The following is a 21,107-nucleotide window of genomic DNA, read 5'->3' as shown; positions in this document are numbered from 1 at the left end:
GCTTATTGGGCTTGGGCAGCAGTATTATGATCGCCTCTCTGAGTGACTCAGGCAACCGTCCTATCTCAAACGCTTCATTAAGCATGTCTAGCATTGGGGGAAGGATTTCCTCTCTGTATACTTTATAGAATTCGCTGGGGAACCCATCTGCTCCTGGGGTCTTACAGGTAGGCAACTGCTTCACAACCTCCTCTAACTCCTCCAACGTGATTGGCTCATCTAACTCCTCCCTCTCTTCTTCACTTATCTTGGGCAGCCCTATGTCTTCTAACGTTTCAATTATCTTGCGTTGGTCACCCATCTCGTCATCTCCGTACAGCACTCTGTAATATTCCACAAATTCTTTGTTAACCCCCTCTTGCGTGGTCACCTCATCCCCGTCCTCCCTAATGATGGTCCTAATCGGAGGCCTAGGGGTCTCGCTTTTGTATAGCCAGGCCAAAAGGCGGCCTGTCTTATCTCCCCCCGCGTGCTGCCTCTCAACATATTTCTCCCTATACACATACTAAGATTGGTACACAGGCTCTAAAGTATGCTGCTGTGTTTTGGTTGGGGGCATACGTATTTACTATGCATACCTCCCTGCTCTCCACCAGCCCTCTCAATATAGCCATCCTTCCATCAGTTTCAACTACCTCTTGTGTCGATTTGAACGGGACATGCAGTGCCATGTCATCTCTATATGTTATCTTTCCAGTTTGACTGCAAGCTCACTTTCATCATACAGTACGTGCCTATTTTTCAACTTTTATCCTGCCACTTATTTACTCATCAACGTTATTGCCAATTTAATGCAACCTTGTTTTATCTTTCAAAAAATAACTAGGTGAAAAGACACTATATACATTTAACAACTGTTTCTACTGGATGGAAAATAAAGGATTATGTGATTCGTTCCATTATGTTTAAGGCAAAGATAGGATTGTTTCTGAAATAGTGCCATAGATTGTAACAGAATTTTGCCAATCATGCATATGTACAGTTTGTCATTTAAAACATTTGAAGAAAAAGATTTACCGTTTTCAGTCTGGAAGCGGGCCTTCTGTGTGCTGAGATCATTTATAAGTCGCTGATGTTCTTCATCCTTTGATTTAACCTCACTGAGTTGGTCTTCCAGTAAGCGGCTCAACTTTTCCAGGTTAGACTTTAAGGTAAGGGTGACAGCATAAGCTTGAGAATAAACAGGAGAAATACGATTTCTGATGAGTACAACATTTTGCATTCCCTTACCTTTGATTTTGAAACATTCTCCATATTGCTGGCGAGATCATCTATTTCCATCTTGAATTCGCTCTTCTCTTTCTCCAGCTTCTGTTTGACCCGCTGCAGGTTATCAATCTGTTCCCCAAGTTCTGCGACGCTGTCGGCATGCTTCTTACGCAGGGCGGCAGCGGTAGCTTCATGCTGGAGAGTGGACTCTTCCAGGTCTCGCCTAATTTTCTGGAACTCTGCTTCACGCTTCTTGTTCATTTCAATCTGGGCTGAAGTGGCTCCACCAGCTTCTTCCAGTCTTTCACTTATTTCTTCCAGTTCCCTGGAGAGATCGGACCTCTGTTTCTCAACCTTTGCCCGAGCTGCACGCTCTGCTTCGATTTCCTCCTCCAGCTCTTCAATGCGAGCCTACAAGATTAATTTCTGTAAATGTTAATTTTAAATTCTAACTTTATGATGCGTTATTAATGCAGAAGTTCAAGTTGAAAACCAGATACTCAAATTGTTACCTGAAGCTCTTTGATTTTCTTCTGTAGCTGAGCCCCCAGAGACTGCTCGTCTTCAATTTTGCTCTGCACTTGACTAAATTCAAAGTCTTTCCTAAATGTTTTTAAAATTTGTTTTAGAATGATAGTGATACTGCAACAATTGTAAATCGCTCTGAGAAAATAGGTCAACTAGCTTAGTGGTCAGGACTTTTGGTTATGACTGTGTTGTACAGAAAAGAAGAGTCGTTTCCAAATGAAACAATTATATGTGTCTAATGTTTTAAAAAGGAGCACACTAGCCTTAAAAGGTTTCATAAATGATGATGCTTACTTTAAAATATTGTGATCTACAAAGGGGGATGTGTAAACAGTGCGACTAGCCTCCTAGTAGCTTTCTGTCCATTAATACCAATTGATCAATTACCTTTAAGTCCTGCTATAAACACCTAAGTGAAGGCTGTTAGGCACCCAATAGCCCATGAATTGTACAGTATATGAAAGTCAATTAGACCTGATGCACTGGTCAATCAGACAAATTCAAATACATCACATATTAATTGCACATTTTAAAACTGATTATAGGTTAATGCACATCAATTACATGCCGATACAAACCAATTGGTGCACGTGCATGTGTTTCACCATCATTGGTTTTGTCAGGCTAATCTCCAATGCTTTTAACAGTGTTTCCTCTTATTAAATTTGTAAATAATATTTGACGCATTTAAATTTGTCTGATTGATGCAGCACATCATGCCTAATTGTCTTTCGCATACTGTATTACTTTAAAATATATCACAGTCTGTTAAAATAAACAGATCTTGCTGTAGTTACAAGATAAAGGAATTATTGAAAGTGATACTGGGAAGCAAACTCTCAAGGAATTAAGTTATTTTTATTCTTAATTGAAACACTCACTTCTTCAACTTTTCTTCGCTTTGCTGTTTATCATTTTCAAGGTCCATCACGGTTTCCTGGGACAGCTTGAGGTCACCTTCAAGCTTCCTCTTGGATCTCTCAAGGTCCATCCGAAGTTTTTTCTCCTGTTCCAGGGAGCCTTCCAGCTGTGTATTTTAACAACAACATGACGAAAAGTGCTAGGTTATTACTGCCAATCATCTGTGCGCTTACATCTCAGATTAGAGGTTTTCAAGAAAGTGAATAAACTTTTATTTAAGATGATTTAACAATGATAAAACACTTTTATTTGTAAAATACCTGTTTCTGCACAGCACGTGTTCCTGTTATTTTCAGTATATGTACTTCAAATCATAGTTTCCTTCTTGTGATAAATATTCACAATGTATCAGCAAGAACATGAAATATTCGGTTCACGGAGCAATATCATATGAGCCAACTGCTCAGGTAAATTGGAAAATAGGATACATGTTGTTTTAGGAGCGAACAGAGTTAATCACTGAATGCACAAATCCTTTTGAATGTCCACTTTGACTTTAACAAAAAGCCTACAATTAGGGAAATGCCGCAGAATGAGCTTGTCCATTCCAAAGCACATCCTTGATGATCAGGTGGATAGGCTCAGGAATGAACTTCCCCTGCACATGACCTCAACGGGCACAGGCCATGCACAGGGGAGTCCGGGGTCTACTCAGACCGCCATCTGTCTTGGTGTGTCGTAAATAGAAACACTCATTCAAATCACCATGGTTTACATTCTGTCTCACATTTCCACCACTAAAGCAGAGGAGATGTAAAATAGCAATTTCAGGTGACAGACAATGTAAGCTCGGTCACATGAAATGCACTTCAAACGCCCATGTGCATGGTGACAGATGGCATTTTGGTGTCAGCAGGACCCTACTTGAGTGTCAATGCCTATCTGAGTGTCAGGTACAAAACAAAATGTACATTTGGAAGGTGAGCCAGATTGTGGGGCACTAGGATTTGCATCCAGAGTCCTCCCATCATACATAAACATGTATCCTCTGTGAATCATCTGTATGAGAAATACATTTTAATGTGATTTCTGAAAAGATTTCCTGCATATGCCTGATGGAAGGTGAAGGTTTTCAGAAAGTCAGATAGATCATTTTTCTAAGGAACAGACTGGTCTTCTTGTGAAAACAGTGCAGTACTGTGTTTCTGTGATAATCTAACTTTTGGAAAACATTCACCCCATCAAATGGCCATTATAGGGAAATGAAGAAAGAAAATATAAAACAAAACCAAAGGGATGATAGTTGGAAGGTTTAAAATTAATCTTAACCACTGGCATTCTAAACCTTCCATACATCACCTCTTTTGTTTGTTTGTTTGTTTGTTTGTTTGTTTATTTATTTAGTATGGTGCAAAAAACCCAGGGGTAACAGGGCACAACAGAGAACAGGAAGGTAAGATTACGTTAAAACTTGGTTGCAGGATAAGACACACATGAATAAGAGGCATAACATTACATTGCGTGGACTGTACATATATACATATAGTTAATAAATTGCTTACATATTTACATATTTAATGTTGTACATAGAAGCAGTCAGGTTTGAGCAAGGGCATGGGCATGTGAGAGGTGCTTTGTTTTGCTTTGTCATCCAGAGTTAGACGGCTATGCCCAGACATGGGTCTTGAGCTTAATGAGCATAGAGACGCAAGCTACACCTCAATGATGATGAAGAAACATGTCTGGTGTTGCTTGTGGTCTCATGTAGAAGGGATGTGACCTAGCAGTTTGGGCTGGACTGCCCCTTTGTGGGTCCGAGCAAGCCTGAATTGCATATGGTCTTTCCCATTTCTGTAGTGACTTGGCAGGCTGAAGAACGATGGTCCGCAGGGTTGCCAGAGGTTTAAACCTTCCAGCAATCACCTCTTTTGTTTTGCAGTACTGGCTTTAAGATACAATCCTATAGGACCTACTTGTTGTCTATTGGAGCTGACAGGAATTCTGAGTAATAATATTTTTCATTGACGCACCTGGTTGTCAAGAAGCACTTTGATAGGTTCCTCTGCCTTAATGTTCCTGGTAATGTCCTAATCCTCTGTGATTTTTGGTACAACGTCCTTTCATCGCGGGATGTTTTTTCGCGGGGTTATTTATGGTGAATTTTTTAACGAAAAAAAACATCTGATTTTTTTTGGGGCGGTTAGAAAATTATATATGAGATGTGTTTGGGAATAGATAAAAACTGAAAGGGAATTAGGATTTGGGGGGAAGCCCCTTTCCCCAAAAAAAAACATTTGATGGGTTTTTTTCTTTAAATTCGTGGTAGAAAAAAATGCAAAAAAAATCCCGCGATGAAATGACATGGAACAGTGAATTTCTAAGTTTGCTCTTGCGGTGATGGCTCATAGTTCCTTTAAGCCTATAGCTTCCCCAGCTGTTCTATTAGTTTTGTTTAAAAGTATCTCTTTGGTGGTCGTAACATCACTTTGATTGATCAGTGAACTATGGGCTTTCTCAGCTGAGAAGACATGCATTCTATAGTGATCAAGTGGTTCTATGGACCCTTCCTACATAGGAATACCTCTCAGTTTGACAGCAACAGCTCTTTCTGTCTAATCTATGATTGATCCTGTTTCATATTACCGCACAAAATAATTTCAAAGCAATCTTAATGTATTATGCCTTCTACAGTTCAATAGCATTATTTATTCTAAACCAGATTTGAAGTAATCTTTGCATTTCAAATCATGATGTTTTGTAAAAAGGTGACATTATTTCTTAACCTTATTAAGCATGTGTCTTTCTCAAAAAGACAGTGATTTAAAAAAAAAAATCTTGTGTCAGATGCCATCCTATTATGATTTAGATACTTACATCATCAACTTGCTGTTCCAGCTTAGTTTTGGCTTTAGTCAGAGAGCTGACTTTGTCTTCTTCTGCTTGAAGGTCATCCAGGGTTTGCTGATGAGACTCCTGAAGTGCTTTCTTCTCCTTAGACACCTTTGAGATGTTTTCATCAAGAACCGCCATTTCTTCTGTCAGGTTTTTAACCTGAAAATGTCAAATAAAAAAGTATATGTACATGAAGGTGATATGATATTTATAAACGCACAGATCACACGGAAATCTAACAGAATACACTGCATCTGGTTGCAGGGTAGTAAACAGTAAGACACACTTGACAAAAGGGGTAAGTAGAAAATAAATGTCTTAAGTGCTTTATGAAAAGTCAGCCAATTTAAAAAGAGCTTGAATGTTATAAGGGGAGGCGTTCCACAACCGAGGGCCCCACTGTAAAAAAACTTTCACCTCTTGTGATACACTTCGATTTAGAGACCTAAAACAAGAGACCATTGAAAGATCAAAGCCTGTGTGAGGGAAAATGAAGGGACATCCTATCAGCTAAATGAGAACGAGCTAAGCCATATAGTAATTTATAGATTAAACAAAGAATCTTAAACTGAACTCGCTGTTGAAGCAAAAGCCAGTGAAGAGCTTGATATGCAGTATAGACAGAAGTAAGCTTAGGGAAATTGTAAATCAAATGAACTGCTGCATTTTGAACGAATTGTAGGCTTTCCAACTGACACTCCACAATGTTGAAAAGAGCAGCAGTTACCAAGGCCAGGTCAGGTTGGAAGAGAAAAAGGTGAAGCCTCTGCTGTTGCAGCAGCCTAATCTAAGAAGATTTAACAACCTCGAAATATTTTTATTAATGCTCAAATTGGCCTCCTGGTAAACTCCCACGTTTTTTACTGAGTTGGCATAACCTGAATTAGAACTCCAAGTGTCCAAAAGAAGATGATGTTTAGGGCCAAGAAAAATAAATTCAGTTTTAACGGATTTTAACAGCTATTGGTTATTCAACATCATCTGGGAGAGGGGATAGATCTAAGGGAGAGCAGATTCTTATGTACACATGGGGATCATAGGCGTAGGAATAAAACTGAAGACTGTTTTTTTAGGAGTGCAAACAGCTGCCTAACGTCAATATTAAAAAGAAGCAGAGAAATGGGAGAACCCTTTGTAACTCCACATGGAATGTGCCTCATGATGACTTGCTGAGTTCTGTTGGTGAGACTTGATTGAAACCAAGTCATGGCATGCGCTGAGGCTCCAGCCACTTCAGACAGATCGGAGTGAAGAATAGCATGATGAACTGCTTCAAAACCTGCCAATAAGTCCACCCTGACAAAAAGGGTCATGTGCCTATCAGCATTTGAAAGGATATAATCGTATACCATTATAAGTGTGACTTAGTGCTATGTAAAGGCCAAAACAAAATTGAAGAGGACTAAGAGGTTTGCTTTGTTCAACGTGATGTTGAAGTTGAACAGCCACAATTTTTTCCAAGCTCTTGAAGAGCCAAGGGGAGACCAGCTATGCAGCGAAAGTTATTAAAAATAGAAGGACCAAGATTGCGTTTCCTCAAACAGGTTAATGCCAGATTCCATAAGAGCAGCAGGAACCAGGCCTTATGAAAAAGGAGAGATTCATGAATTTAGTCACATAAGGGGAAAATGTATCAGAGCGGGAAAAGGTCACATATGCAGGCAGAACATTATAAGTCGCACCAGATGGAGCCTAGGAAGAGAGATAAGGTACAACCTCTCCAACTAGGACGGGTCGATACTCGAACAAACGAACAGCAATGGAAGACATGATAGCCCAGTAATGGCAATATGAAAAATGTGTTTGATGAAGATCTCTTGTTGAATATCTAAGATCTTGTCACAAAGGAAAGAGTTGAAATAATGTACTTACTCTGAGAGGAAAAGACCAAGTTGTTGATGTGACAAGAAGAAAGAATAGTATCTACTATCTTAATTAACGCTTACCTTTAAAAATGACCTTCTTATGATTCTGTATGGCTGCTTTACAATTAGCTAGAGGGAAAGCGTTTGTAGGTTTCTGCCCAGTTCTCACTTTTTTCTAACTCTTTTTGTCAAGATGTAAGAGATTTTTTAGAATTAGCTGAGGTAAAGACAGCCTAGCAGTCCTCAATATATTCAGAGCAGGACTTCATGTGCAAACAGGGAAGAAAACTGGCATAGTATCATCTAAAATCATAGACGTTTGCCTAAAGCAGAGCTTATCAAATAATCAATAAACCTACCAAGAAAGGTGGAATCATTACTAGGTGGGCAATAGCAAAGGATAGCTTTAATGGTCAGAGTAGCTGAAAGCAACAACTTCACTCAGCAAATCTGGAAGATGGTATCTCAGGCTAGCAAAGCAAAATTAGAAACTGGGAGCAAGCATACTTTTGAAAATAGTGGCTAAACCTCCTCCCGCAACATTCTTCGTGATTAAGGAAATTAATGAGATAATCAGTGTTTTTTTTAATCATCTGAAAACCAAGAGTCGGTGATCAAAAAGTTATCAAGGGCATCATCAGTGATCAAGTCAGGTAGAGTATTGCTGTTACACTCCACAGACCTCGCATTGATTAGAGCACATATTAAAGATGGAGAAGGGCAAAGGGGAAGATTAGAACAACCAGGGACTTGCCGGACAATCCTACACCTATTGATGATTAAAACTGTTCCCACAAAGAAGACCCAGTAGGTAGATTAAGAACAAGGAGTTCTCCTGTTTTGAAAGATATTTCATAAATAAGAGAATAGGGGTACAAGAAACAGAAAGCAGAACCGTTTCAAAAACCTAAATCAATGAATAGGTCAGGCTGAAAAGAGAACTCATAATTAAAAATGAACATACCCCCTGAAACCACGAGCTATAGGTGCTAAACATAGAGTCAAAGCGGCAATGCCATTCACTAAACTCTTGAACTCAGCCTCAAATAGTTTCAAACAGGCTTTATGTCAGTGCCTTTCGCTGTTGAGAGTCTTTTGAGCCTCTCTGGCGTGATAAAGTGCTTCAATCACAACCACAATGTGAGAGCACACAGAAAAATGTAGTTTAAACAAAACACGAGATCAGGAGAAATTTACGTAAGGGCTAGAAAGCCCACTAATACTACAACATCTGACAAAGAAATATTACCATCGAAGTGATCTGATAAAATGGGACAATTAAAAGGAAGTAATTAAATAGTTCAGGCTACGGCTGCTTATGTATAGTAAAAGCAGTGTAAGATCCAACTGCTCATCTTTCATCCAGGATCAGTAAATACATAATAAATAACTGCAATTAATTTTATATCATTAACATCGTAAAGTTACTTTCTGTCTTGCAGATGTCCTAATTAGGGTTTTGTATTAAATATTCATATTCATCATGTTGTTACCTTGTTTTCTGTGGCATGCTTTTCCTTCTCTACTTTGGCTAGAGTGAGCTCAAGGTCATCAATATCTTTCTTCAGCTCAGAGCATTCATCCTCCAATTTCCTCTTCTTGGCCGTCAGCTCAGCGTTACTTTCCTCCTCATCTTCAAGTCTTTCTGTCAGCTCCTTCACTTTAGATTCCAGCTGAATTTTATTTTTGATGAGCCCTTCACATCTTTCCTCTGCATCTGCTATGTTTTCACTTTCCTAATAAAATTATAACAATGGCATTTGTTTAGTTGTATACATCTAAAGCTATGTAAGTTTTTTATATTCTCTAGCTATTCTCTTACCGATTGAACCTGTAGTGCAAGATCATTCTTCTCCTGAAGGAGGGAAACCATTTTCTCCTCTAGTTCCTTCTTTCTTGCCTCAGATTTTGCCAGAGCTTCCTTTGTCTTTTCAAATTCATCCTTCATGTTCGCCATCTCTTTTTCCGTTTCAGCACTTTGCAGAAGAGGTTTAATTTTAAAGTAAAGCTTCATCCATGGCCAGGTTTTGACATTCATGAATGATCGGATATTGTACTGGATAGAATATATGGCTTCTCTGTTGAAGATATAAGTACAGAATCACTAAGCCAAATAGGCTTTTAAATGTGTTAATTCTCTGTATATTGGGTAAATACGTTACCTTCTTTCCATCATCCTCTTGAATTCTACTCTCATGAGGAAACCCCTGCAAGCAGCCTGAGTGCGGGTGATGAGCTCTGCCAGCTTTTCATCTCTCATCTCTTCTAGTGTACCCAGGAGACCAGCTTTGAAGAACACCTTCAACAAAGAAGTTGAAACATTCATAAATTGTTTTCCCTATGATGAAAACCTTCTCTTTTTCACTGCTAGATTTTTAAATACCTTTGTGTGTCCAAATCTGTACTGAGTATGATCAACATCAATGGATCCCAGCAGCTTCTCACAAGCCTTTTTGCTGTCAATAAACTGTCCTTCAGGAATAGCACTTGCATTGAGAACCTTGTATCTTAAACACACAAACAATCAGGATCAATCTAACTTGAACAGACATTGACGACTTTAAATGTAAGGCTGTGAGCAAATTTGAATTGATCCTTATCTGAATACATTGCATGAAATTCTCAAACCAAGAAACAGGAAATGCATTTTGACGAATATTGATTTTTTTATATATTAGGTTAATAATATTAGGTTAATAGGGACTACTACAAAGGATTAGGTTGCAAATTTGGTAAATTCTTTATAAACGTTTTTTCGATCGATACAGTTTTCTACATACAATATCTGAAAGGTATCTATCAATGAAACACAAAACCTTAAGACATTTCTCTGAACAGCTGTAGTATATGTAGTGGGCCTGTAACGTAAAGCCAAGTATCGATTGTTTACTACTAAACCACTGTTCTTTTCTATGTCACTGTTTTGTGCAGCATAGGCAGTTAGCTAACCCCAGTACCACAGTAGTTGTGATGTTTGTGTATCTGTCAAAACTTTGTAGGTCCTATAGAATGCAAAGAGAATGGCATTTTTAAAGGTGCCATTGAACAGTGGGATCTATACTGGCAACACCTCATCACAAAATTGTTGAATTAGCCTACATTTCCTCATTATATGGATGAGATTGCCCTCAACCATGGGGCTTTTGCTGCACATTCAGTATTGAATGGAAGTCTAGTGAATGATAAACCAGCCTGTATTTGGTAACAATTGATATGACATCAACAGGCACAGATGCAGGGCAGATGAGCGATGCAGCATAGCCCAAGAGTAGGAGACATGTTATACTGTTTAAGGAAGCCAGCAAAGCATGGGTTCCTGGATTGAGTGTCTGCCTTTGCTCCCTATGCCGACTAATACAACAAAATTCATCCAGCTATTATAATTCAGACACGCTGGCACATGCATTTCTTATAATGAGGACAGAAGAAATAGTCACCTATCAAACGTTATTTTTACTTGAAATGTGTTTTCAAATCACATTTAATCAACCAATGTGTTTTGCTCGCAGTCTCATAATAATTAAAAGTAATATTCGAGTATGGAATTACACATGTTTCTTACTTTTCAAGTAGGTGCAGGCCTGTAGGCTAGATTAGATACTCATTTGCTTTCTAAGCCACTGGGCTTGAGTGATGAGCTTGATTTACAAGTGTTGCATTGTTTGACATAACATAAGATGCATCTGTATTCTATTCCATTTACCATTCTCAGCCGGGCTTTGGTCATTTTTCCATTTAAATGTCTGTTTTTGAGAGGGTATTCTTTTATTTGAATTTACAATCCTATACCATCTCTATTGTCGACACTTCTGCCATTCTGACACTCATCTTCAAAAGCTAGTAACATGATATGTGATATACCCAGACAATTGTATGTTATGCTACAGAGTGTAGCTGATCAACCTAAAACAAAGGCAGGCACTCTTTGGACTTGGAACTTGGGCATTTTTCCTCAACGGGAGAAGTGTTTGATGTATTTCGAAAAACATGCCAATCTATAAACAAAATTCTATGGAGATATATGAATAAACAAAACTTGGAAATATGTCAATGAGGTGTTCCCTTTCATCCAATTCGTAACACTTGGAGGTTGATTACAGACCCTTAGATGAATCCCACCAGAGCGGTCTCAAAGATTTTGCAAACAGATTGTTGCATATGTTGGTCTCATTCAAGATGTTTCTTAGCAACAGTAAAAGAAGCAACCTCCACTGGCTGCCATACATAGAATACTGCAGACTTGAACTCTTGACACCTGCAATTGTATTATTCTTTAAAAACAAATGTTGCCCTCCTTTTGTACCAGTTGCTGCTTACCTCTGTTTGAAGTCGCCATAGAGGATCCTGCTTGGGAATCCCTTTCTGCAAATTCTAATGCCCTCTAACACACCATTACATCTCAACTGGTGGATCAGTAGATGGTTGTCCATGACACCTATCAGTAAAGTATCATAATTAGTTCAAAACATTATTTTAAGGAAACTCAGCAGATGATTTGTATAGGGGTTTAAGCATTTTAGAAGTGTTCTACCTGGAGTTTTCGTCTCATTTGGAATCAGGCACCGTACAAAGTGAGGATGGGTGCTCCTCAGGTTAGTCATCAGCTTGCCCAAATTTTCCTATAGTTGTGAAAAAAATCAATTTATTTTAAGAAATTCGGAGTGAAGAGCTGTACTCCCTGCCCTTATACTCTCTGTTGTTGTTATGTTGCTTTCTTTAACTTCTTCCCACCTGTATTTCTTCCTTCAACGGTCCATTTTTGCTAAATGCTACATACCTAATTCACTTACAATTGATCATGTCCTCCTACGGATTCCTCATCTTTGTTAGTCTCTACTCATTCACTTACCTGTTTACTCACTCGTTGTGAAAACTTGCAAATAAATTCCCAAACTGTCTATTCAAAAAAGTCTTAATGTTATTTATTGTACTAGCCTGCCGCCTTCTCATGGTTTATTTTACTCAGTAAAACTTACTCTGAACAAAGCAGACACCGTCTGGAAGGATCCACCCTTCTTCTTTTTTCCACCCTTCCCAGCAGAAGCAGCAGCCTCTGTCACGTGAAAGCCGAAACACATATTGTTTAAAAAAACTGCTTTTATAAATGACAGAAGAAATTGGAGATACAGTATAGTGCATGGTTGTATTTACCTGCTTCAGCAGCAGTAGCACTGTAAAGCATAGACAGCAGTTTCACAGAGGATTTCTGATACAGCTGAATTACAGAGTCATTCAATGGATCCTTATTCTTCTCCAGCCAGCCAGAGATGTTGTAATCCACAGTGCCGGCATAGTGCACCAGGGAGAAATGAGCTTCAGCCTTTCCTTTGCCTGGCTTCGGTTTCTCAAAGCACTTACACTTGCCCAGATGCTGGTCGTACAGCTTGTTCTTGAAGGAGGTGTCTGTGGACTTGGGGAACATGCACTCCTCTTCAAGGATGGAGAAGATCCCCATGGGCTAAAATATAAACAATATCTATTAATCTTGGCTATTGCACTGAAGGATATTTACTCCACTACCCATTCTCAAGTGGCCCACCTTCTCAATAAGCTCAATGCAAGCAGCTAGATCCATCCCGAAGTCAATGAACTCCCAGTCAATGCCTTCCTTCTTGTATTCCTCTTGTTCCAGGACAAACATGTGGTGGTTAAAGAACTGTTGCAGTTTCTCATTGGTAAAGTTGATGCACAGCTGCTCTAAGCTGTTGAACTAAAAACAACATTATTTTGATATTTGGTATAATCATTATATCTCCATGATATTGCAGTGCTGTATATAATATCTTAAACTTACATCAAAGATCTCAAAGCCGGCAATATCCAGGACACCAATGTAGTACTGTCGGGCTTGTTTGGTGTCCAGCTGTTGATTGATACGAATCACCATCCACAAGAAGAGCTTCTCATATATAGACTTGGAGAGGGCACCAATGGAGTTATACACCTGGTGGAGAAAAGATTACAGTTATGACGGGATAGTACTGTGCATGCCTTCATGTGCATATGTTAATGTTTATATGGGTTTTATTTTTGGAATTATATGAACTAAAGCAATATAAATTTACCTGCTGGACAGTTTGCCCCTTTGTAACATATTCATTCCCGACCTTCACTCGTGGGTAGCATAGTGCTTTAAGCAAGTCAGCTGAGTTCAGACCCATTAGATACGCGATTTTGTCAGCAACTGAAAACAAATAAATAGTTTTTTAGGAAGATGCAATGCAGTATTAATAATGTTTCATACTTACAGCTTTACTTTTCATCAACCTTGTTACTTTTTTAACATTCAGACACTTTTTGTACCTAGCAGTATATTCAGGCCAGGATTCTGAAAGACTGATGTAGCCCAAGACCAAGATCTGCTAGAATTGGTGCCTGGATCCGATCGCAATAAAAGTATTTTTTCTAGAGCGATATTTGGATTGATTAACTTTTCACTTACCACCAATAGTTAATTATGCGGCCACTGATACAAGACTTTCATTAAGCGGACAAGTGACATGATACAAAATCTCCTTGAAATAAAAGTTTTAACCAAAAGTAGCAATTAGAGAATAGAGGAATTTCACTGATTTGATTAATATTGCATCATCATATCAATATCATTATATATCCACACCAAATAAAATTAGTAAAATGCATCTATAAAATGAACAATGTAGTTGTGTTGCACCTGCTGAGCCTGACCCATTGTTCATATGTTTAAGGATGGGTACTCGTAAGATTAAATACCCTTGCACCAAAACAGAAAGGCATTTTTTGGTATCATGTGCGAAGAACTATAGAAAGAGTTATGGTGGGGCGTGGATGCATAGTCTTAGCCATGGGTATTGTCAGCAGGAAAACAGGTTTAAGCAAAACTCTCAATATAGTTGGTGTGACTTTGTTTGGGATGTTGAGCACAGTTTTAGTGTCTGTCTCTTGAGAATGGTAAAGACATATTGAGACATTATATGCGCACTGTCAAAATTAAGCATTGTGTAAATCACGTGAATTTTAACGAGAGGCTCAATAATCTTAGCATGAGTTACACTAAAGAGAAGGGATGGCAATGTGATAGAAACGTGTGCCTTTATATCAGCAACATCATACAACCTCTCTGCATTCCCACCACAGCTCAGGTTTTGAGCTGCTATGAGATATTGTCAAAAATCTGAGTACGGTCTACCTGCAAGACTACCATTATTTGTCAAGCCACCTCCCTAGTTATTATTGGTGTGTATTTTTATACTGGCCTTCTCGCGTTATTTTGTTTGTGAGTTAGGTGCGTTGTCTGCTGAAAGGTGCACAAATTGATATTGTCAAAGTAAACTGTTATTAGTTAGGCAATGATTGCTGTAATAACATACGTTAAGTGTTTTCTATACCTGACATTGTTATGTTGGTTGCAACATGAGTCTATACTGGCACAATCTATTTAATGGTAATTCACAATTATATTACCAACCATCATTGCAGATTTAACTTGCATAGTTGTATTATGCCTCAATATAAAATACAGCTTATTTGTGTAATTGAGTGACCAATGTTTAAGAACAAACTTCCTAGAACTTAGCAAAAAACGAAATATACGAGGTGGGATAGCTGGTTCAAGAGTCTTTCGATGTGAAGTGGTTGACAAACCGTACATTAAATCTAGATTTGGTCACCAAATTAACCACATGTACAAACAATATACTTAAAGGCAGCATTATTTGTTAGTTTACTTTTAATGTAATTTTGTGCTATGAAGAAATCACAACTTAAGTAGTCTTAGAGCACCTAGGCTTGTCCGAAATGTGGCATATTGTGCTATCAGCCAAGGTTTCCAGATGGCATTCTGTGAGGAAAGGTAAGTGGGGAGGTAGTGGAGGAAGAGAAAAAGGGAGTAGCCCAGGACGAATAGAGAACCACGTGAGCTAGTTGGTAGAATAGAGAGGGCTAATGTTTGTGGAGGTTTGGGTGCAATATGCACAAACAAGCCTGGAACGAGAAAGAATTGCACATAAAATTAAGAGTAAGTTCAAAGATGCCTCTCGAAAAGGGAGAATTTACTTGAGTGTCGGTTTCATATAGAACCTTGCAAAGTGAAGTGTATGGCCCTGTGATGGATTCAAAATGAGATCAAACAACCCCTTTGAAGCATGTCATCTTTTATTGCCAGGTAGTATATTTTATTCCTCCCAGAAAACAAACTCAAGAATGGTAGTTCTGGGACTGCAAAGTCCATTGACTAAGAATTGCCAAGTAAAGAATGGACTCTATTCAAGGCGAATGAAGATGGAGACCAACAGAGTAGGAAGGGAGAGATTGGACGGATGTCGGTCCTTCTGTGTGGAGTCTATCTGGCACTCTTTTGTGTGAAATGCTTTACGGCTGGGAACACGTCCTTGGCTCAGCGGATGTCAAGCTTTGAAGCTTCCACATTGCCAGGGTGTCATTGTGAGTTTGGGAATGTTAAAACCATGCACAAGGGAACAGGACTGAAAACCCCTTCTACTCATATACCTAGGCCACGAACGGCCTGTCCTATGGACAGGAAGGCTGGAGGGAACTGTAAGCACTTTTTCAAATGAGAGTGGGTTTTGAACTATGACTTCTGTGAGAGCACAGCTCTGAACCAAGCTTCATGGAAGTTCTGGAGGCCTTGTAGGAACTTTATGGGGATGGTCGTAGTCCTGTCGGTATGGGAGGCAGGATTCCTCTTGTTCTGGGGCTCGGTACTTCTGGTAGTTAATCTGCATAAACCAGCTTGTCTACCCTTCTCAACTTGGGTTGCAGTTACCTTGTTCTGTTAAATGAGGGCAGCATGGGGATCTTAGTTCCAACAGGGGATGTGAAGTGTAGCTTACTGTGCAGCTCAACTTTGGGCATCATGAAACTTTTCATGAACTGACTGCCACTCATGTGTACCATTTATGTATGTATATTGGTGTTTTGTGAAGTGTACCTGGTCAGCTTTTGGCTGCATCAAAGCGGGTCAGCCTTGTACGGAGCAACATGACAAAACACAACAAAATATAAGAGGGCATAACATAGCATTGCCAGCTAGTATAGCAAAAATGTCCCTTGTCAAGAGTGCCTGCAGTTAGTATGTGTGTTCTTTGTTTACATTATAGTGTTTTATTACGTATGTGAAATGTAATGAAAATGAATAATTTATACTGTGTATGTGTGGTAATGTTCCCTGATCCCATTGCACTTACAGTAAAATAATGAATTTCAGTAAATTACTTATTCATTTCTAGTGTATAAAGTATTATATGCCCATTCATTTTTATACTGTGCCCTCAGTGTCCTCTTCACCTGTAGTTTTACCCCTTTTGGTTTTTTCAATGCTTTGTACTTGTTTGTTTTAGCCTCATTGCATTTGCTCCTTTTGAAATGTAAACCCCTGTTTTTACTCTTATGACATAATGCCCAATAGTTGTCTTGTAAGTCTCACCGTCTGTGCCATCGGGCTCGGCCTGTTCTTCACGCTGTTTCTGTTTGAATTTCATGTTTCCGTGGTGCATCACTGCACCGGTCATCTTGTAGATGCCGATCTTTTCATCTGCATTGAACCCCAGAATATCAATGGCACCCTGTCAAGCAAGAGGTGGAATTGAAGGTTACGTTAGCTAAACTGACAGTTCCTTTTTGTTATAAAGATGTTTGAACTTCATCATATAACTTACATCAGTAGCCAAAAGCTCCTCTACGTCATCGATACTCTTAACCACAATCTCCCCCTGGCTGATGGATGGGAAGTCATACGGGTTGGTGGTAATGAGAAGCATTTCTGTGAAACAATGCCATCCAGTTAGTATCTGTAGAATGCTACAATAGTCCTCGTCAAATTATATGAATGACGTAAAATACACAATAAAACAAATTCATGCGTTGTACTTCAGTCAAACAACTTGATATGAATCTATGAGAAGCTCAGTAATGAAAGGTGGTGTTCCTCAAATGTTGATTCAGAACTTTATATTTTCCAAATTAAAATCAAACTATTGCTTTGTGTGCATCTGCTACTTTTCATGAAGATATTCTGATGAAAGGAAGAAGAATAAACAACAAGCTTGTTTTCTTTTACTAAGTGTTTTTAAATAAATAATCTATTGGGTTCTGTATTTAGCATTGGCTGAGTATGTATTTAACTATGCAAAATTCATCTGAAATCAAAATATGCCAGTACATGATGAATCCCTATTTGTATTAAGCAAATTCCTACACTGAGGAAAAGTGTGGGGAAAATATTCATAAGACCGTTTGGAACCTTCATCTAAAGTGTTGACACACTTCTGTCCTATTAAGTTCCTCTCCATTCCCCACCCTTTTCCTTCACATTTCTGGAGGAACTAGTAGGATGCTAGTATTACAATCGGTTGCTACATATAGGAATCTTCTTCCCATTGGGAGGAAAATAGGATGTTCTGCAACATCTTTGTTGTTTGGACTTTACTGTACAATCCTAAAATGTCCCAGGCACAGATACACGGCTTCTATGTTAGGGGTGTACATATATACATATCTCTGCTGTTATCGCTGTCTTCCAAATATTTCACATCGCAACATATTGTGAGACTGGCCCTATGGTTGCTGACAATTGCAGGAACCTTTGTCAAAGTTAGGATGGTTAATACTTTAACAATTGTGATGCAATCAGCTGCACTCAGGATATTTTCTATTACAATGCAGTGCCTAAGAAATGTAGGAGCTAATGGGCATGCATACTTCATTAGCTGTATCTGCCAGGTGACCCTTTTTCTGCTTTGTGAGCACATTTGTTGATAACTCTACATTTGTCTTTCTCTGTATCCATCACAGCAATAAAATAGTTTCTTTTAAGAACTCCATATGCAATAATTCCTCTACTTGTGCGTAACCTCTTTTGGGGTGTGTGGTTAGATACATGAGACATAGTTGAAACTTACCAACAAGTTCTGGCTTTTTGTTGGTCATGATCTGATAGAAGATGTGGTAGCTCCTCTCAGCTGAAAGCTGGAATGTTACTCTGGATTTTTCCAGCAGGTCTGAAATATAAACCATTTATGATGTGTAAACATGAGAATGTGTTTTAAGAACATTTACTAAGGTATTTACAGGTATTTCTTACATGTTTCAATATCTGCAGAAGCCAGTTTCCCTGTGGTTCCAAAATGGATTCTGATAAATTTACCCTAAAGTGTGAACAGAACCAACAGTGAATTCAGGTTTAAACCAAGTGTTGATTAATATGTATTACACACTAAAGAACACATATAGGGTCTGATTCACAGAAGCGTTTTATAATGGCATAATACCATTTGAAAATGCTCTGTGAATCAGGCCCATGGAGTCAAAAGACTTACAAAACGGGATGAGTTGTCATTCCTCACAGTCTTGGCATTACCGAAGGCTTCCAGCAGAGGGTTGGCCTGGATGATTTGATCCTCCAGAGTTCCCTAGAAGTGGCAGAGTTATCTGTGAATGTACTGGTTTCACACAGAATTCTGTGAAAACTACACAATGTTAAAACATGCAGAATTAACAAACCTGCAGCTTGTTGGACATGGCTGGGGAGTCCTTTTTCTTATCACCAGCCACTGCAATTGTTGCAAAGTACTGGATGACACGCTTGGTGTTCACAGTCTTTCCGGCTCCAGATTCGCCACTACAGTTGTAGAGAACACAATTAATATTCTTGAACAACAGACTTAGAATACTCAAGGACACTCTATTGAAAGATTTGTACTTACGTAATCAGGACAGACTGATTTTCACGATCTAAGGAGAGAAAAGTGTTTTATATAACAGGGTTATTTAATGGTATTTTAACGTCTTTACTAACTATTATTTTACAAAAGGGAGTCACTTTACCTGTCAACATGAACTGATAGGCATTGTCAGAAATGGAGAAGATGTGAGGTGGGGCCTCCTGGCGCTTCTTGCCTCTGTAGGCATTGACCACCTCGGGATTGTACACTGGCAGCCACTTGTAGGGATTAACAGTGGCACAGAAAAGACCAGAGTATGTCTGAAATGAAAGGCATTTGTTAAGACACGTTGCTGTCCTTTATCTGTTCTGTTATAGTCGATATATGATCTATAATTGTTAACATGACAAACATGGTTGCAAAGTTAACTACTCTTGATCTCTGTTTACCTTGAAAGAAAACCTTGCCAGCATGTATTGGGCAAATCTTACACAATTTAGAATGGACACAAGGGCAAAACAACCACATCAAATATGATAATGGAAAGTTTAAGGCAGTAATGAGAAATTGTAAATAACAATAATGCAAACAATGCTAGAAAAACAGTAACATGATGCATTAGGCAAATCAGAATACGGGGACCCTAGATCAGTAGTATTGATTATATTTGATGTTTTGTGGTGCAACCTTTCTGTCAATATTAAATAGTGAATTAACGTTGTGGTCAGATTTGAAGTACTTCACTTAGCTTGCCATTCCAATACTCACCAGAGAGGGATCAATAACTGCTATCAAAGTATTGTTTTTTGGTATTCATTTGGGTTACAGTCCTCGCCACTCATTTTATGCTGAGCCCCAATTGAGTAAAACGCATAATGTGGCCGCCAAATACTGGAACTGCTAATGTGTTCTCATTAAGGCAGCTGCAACTCTCCTATTTAATAGAGTCTTGCAACCCCCAGACATCCTTCTGCCATCCCCACTCGAGTGGCTAGTCTCACAGTTTGAAGACGATTGTATCAGACCATTACTAGTAAGCCTCTTTATGGCTGAATTCTTTTACCATTGACTGTTTTAGTATTTCTTGTGATTTCATTTACCAATAGCAAATTTACATTTCATGATAAACTCCTCAGTTGTTGCATTTTTTATAGTTTTCTTTGTTGACACCAAAATAACACTACTTTCTAAATAACCTTTAGAAACTTTAAAGTGATTTTGTTCCTCTGCTTATATGTTTTATGCAACCCCATGATACAGTTTCCTTCTTAGTACTACAGTTCTTAGTTCTACAGTTTTTCTGTCTTCACGACCGCCCTATCCCGCACCTGCTCTCATGTTGGTTGGAAGCTTTGATTCTGCCCTACTGAGAGCATTGAGTGATCTTTAAACATCAAGGACTGTTCGGAAATAAGTATGTTTTGATGTAAATTGTGCTGAACAGAGAATCTACCTGCAACAGTGAGCAAAATGTGCATATCTGGGTGATTCACATTCTGCTTCTCTTTGTATTCTCTATTCATCTTCTACTTTCTACTTCACCTCTCATTCACCTCTCATTTCACATTCTTTTATTTTAGTGGCCCCTAAAGTATGGAATGTCTTTCACCACATATTGGTTTATCCCTACTCTACTGAACTTCTAATCGTGTCTCTAATCAGGTCTCCTCTTTTCCCACTGTGGTGTAATGTCTAAAAAGTAGTTGTTCTCATTTTCATGCTGCTGCTGGCATTATGTATTTTGTTGCTATTGTTGTATTGATGCATCTATTTCTTAAAATATTGCACAGAGCTCTAGGGTAAAATGTTATAGTGACAACCTTTTTGCAGACAATAGTGCAACTCTTTAGGTTGGGTAGAGAGCTGTAGAATATTACTTGTAAGAGCTTTTTTGTTTGCATGGTGCTTGATACATAGTTGTCTTTTCAATGTTGAGCTGCCTTAACTATTAATAACTCTTGTGGTTAGTTATGCTGCTTGGTACATTGCTATTTTTCACCTTTGTTCTACATTGCAATTTCTACACTGTGCGTTATTGGCTTTGCGTTTTATTTGTCTTTGGCTGCCACTGATAGTGTAGTTAATGACTAAA

The 21,107-nt window shown here is 38.7% G+C and overlaps 1 protein-coding gene across 2 annotated transcripts in view; it reads right to left on the bottom strand.

The window, feature by feature from the left end:
- The window catches only part of LOC138569505 (myosin-4-like), a 73,154-nt gene that overhangs the window by 37,550 nt on the left and 14,497 nt on the right, over positions 1–21,107 (bottom strand). For both annotated transcript variants that reach the window (XM_069647539.1, XM_069647538.1), the window contains exons 4-27: positions 19,179–19,335; positions 19,058–19,085; positions 18,855–18,972; positions 18,671–18,763; positions 18,436–18,499; positions 18,254–18,352; positions 17,012–17,115; positions 16,780–16,918; positions 13,421–13,539; positions 13,150–13,299; positions 12,895–13,065; positions 12,507–12,813; positions 12,332–12,408; positions 11,887–11,974; positions 11,673–11,790; positions 9,739–9,862; positions 9,518–9,654; positions 9,178–9,433; positions 8,849–9,091; positions 5,473–5,649; positions 2,619–2,764; positions 1,722–1,812; positions 1,231–1,620; positions 1,018–1,144 (exon numbers count right to left, since the gene is read on the bottom strand). In XM_069647539.1, coding sequence (XP_069503640.1) covers positions 1,018–1,144; positions 1,231–1,620; positions 1,722–1,812; positions 2,619–2,764; positions 5,473–5,649; positions 8,849–9,091; positions 9,178–9,433; positions 9,518–9,654; positions 9,739–9,862; positions 11,673–11,790; positions 11,887–11,974; positions 12,332–12,408; positions 12,507–12,813; positions 12,895–13,065; positions 13,150–13,299; positions 13,421–13,539; positions 16,780–16,918; positions 17,012–17,115; positions 18,254–18,352; positions 18,436–18,499; positions 18,671–18,763; positions 18,855–18,972; positions 19,058–19,085; positions 19,179–19,335 — 3,523 coding nt within the window. The remainder of the gene's footprint in view (positions 1–1,017; positions 1,145–1,230; positions 1,621–1,721; positions 1,813–2,618; positions 2,765–5,472; positions 5,650–8,848; positions 9,092–9,177; positions 9,434–9,517; positions 9,655–9,738; positions 9,863–11,672; positions 11,791–11,886; positions 11,975–12,331; positions 12,409–12,506; positions 12,814–12,894; positions 13,066–13,149; positions 13,300–13,420; positions 13,540–16,779; positions 16,919–17,011; positions 17,116–18,253; positions 18,353–18,435; positions 18,500–18,670; positions 18,764–18,854; positions 18,973–19,057; positions 19,086–19,178; positions 19,336–21,107) is intronic.

This window comes from Ambystoma mexicanum, chromosome 2q (genome assembly GCF_040938575.1).
Source record: "Ambystoma mexicanum isolate Mex_15411 chromosome 2q, UKY_AmexF1_1, whole genome shotgun sequence".
Taxonomy (NCBI): Eukaryota; Metazoa; Chordata; class Amphibia; order Caudata; family Ambystomatidae; genus Ambystoma; species Ambystoma mexicanum.
The sequence above is the reverse complement of the archived record's forward strand: the minus strand, read 5'-3'. Positions and strand labels throughout refer to the sequence as shown.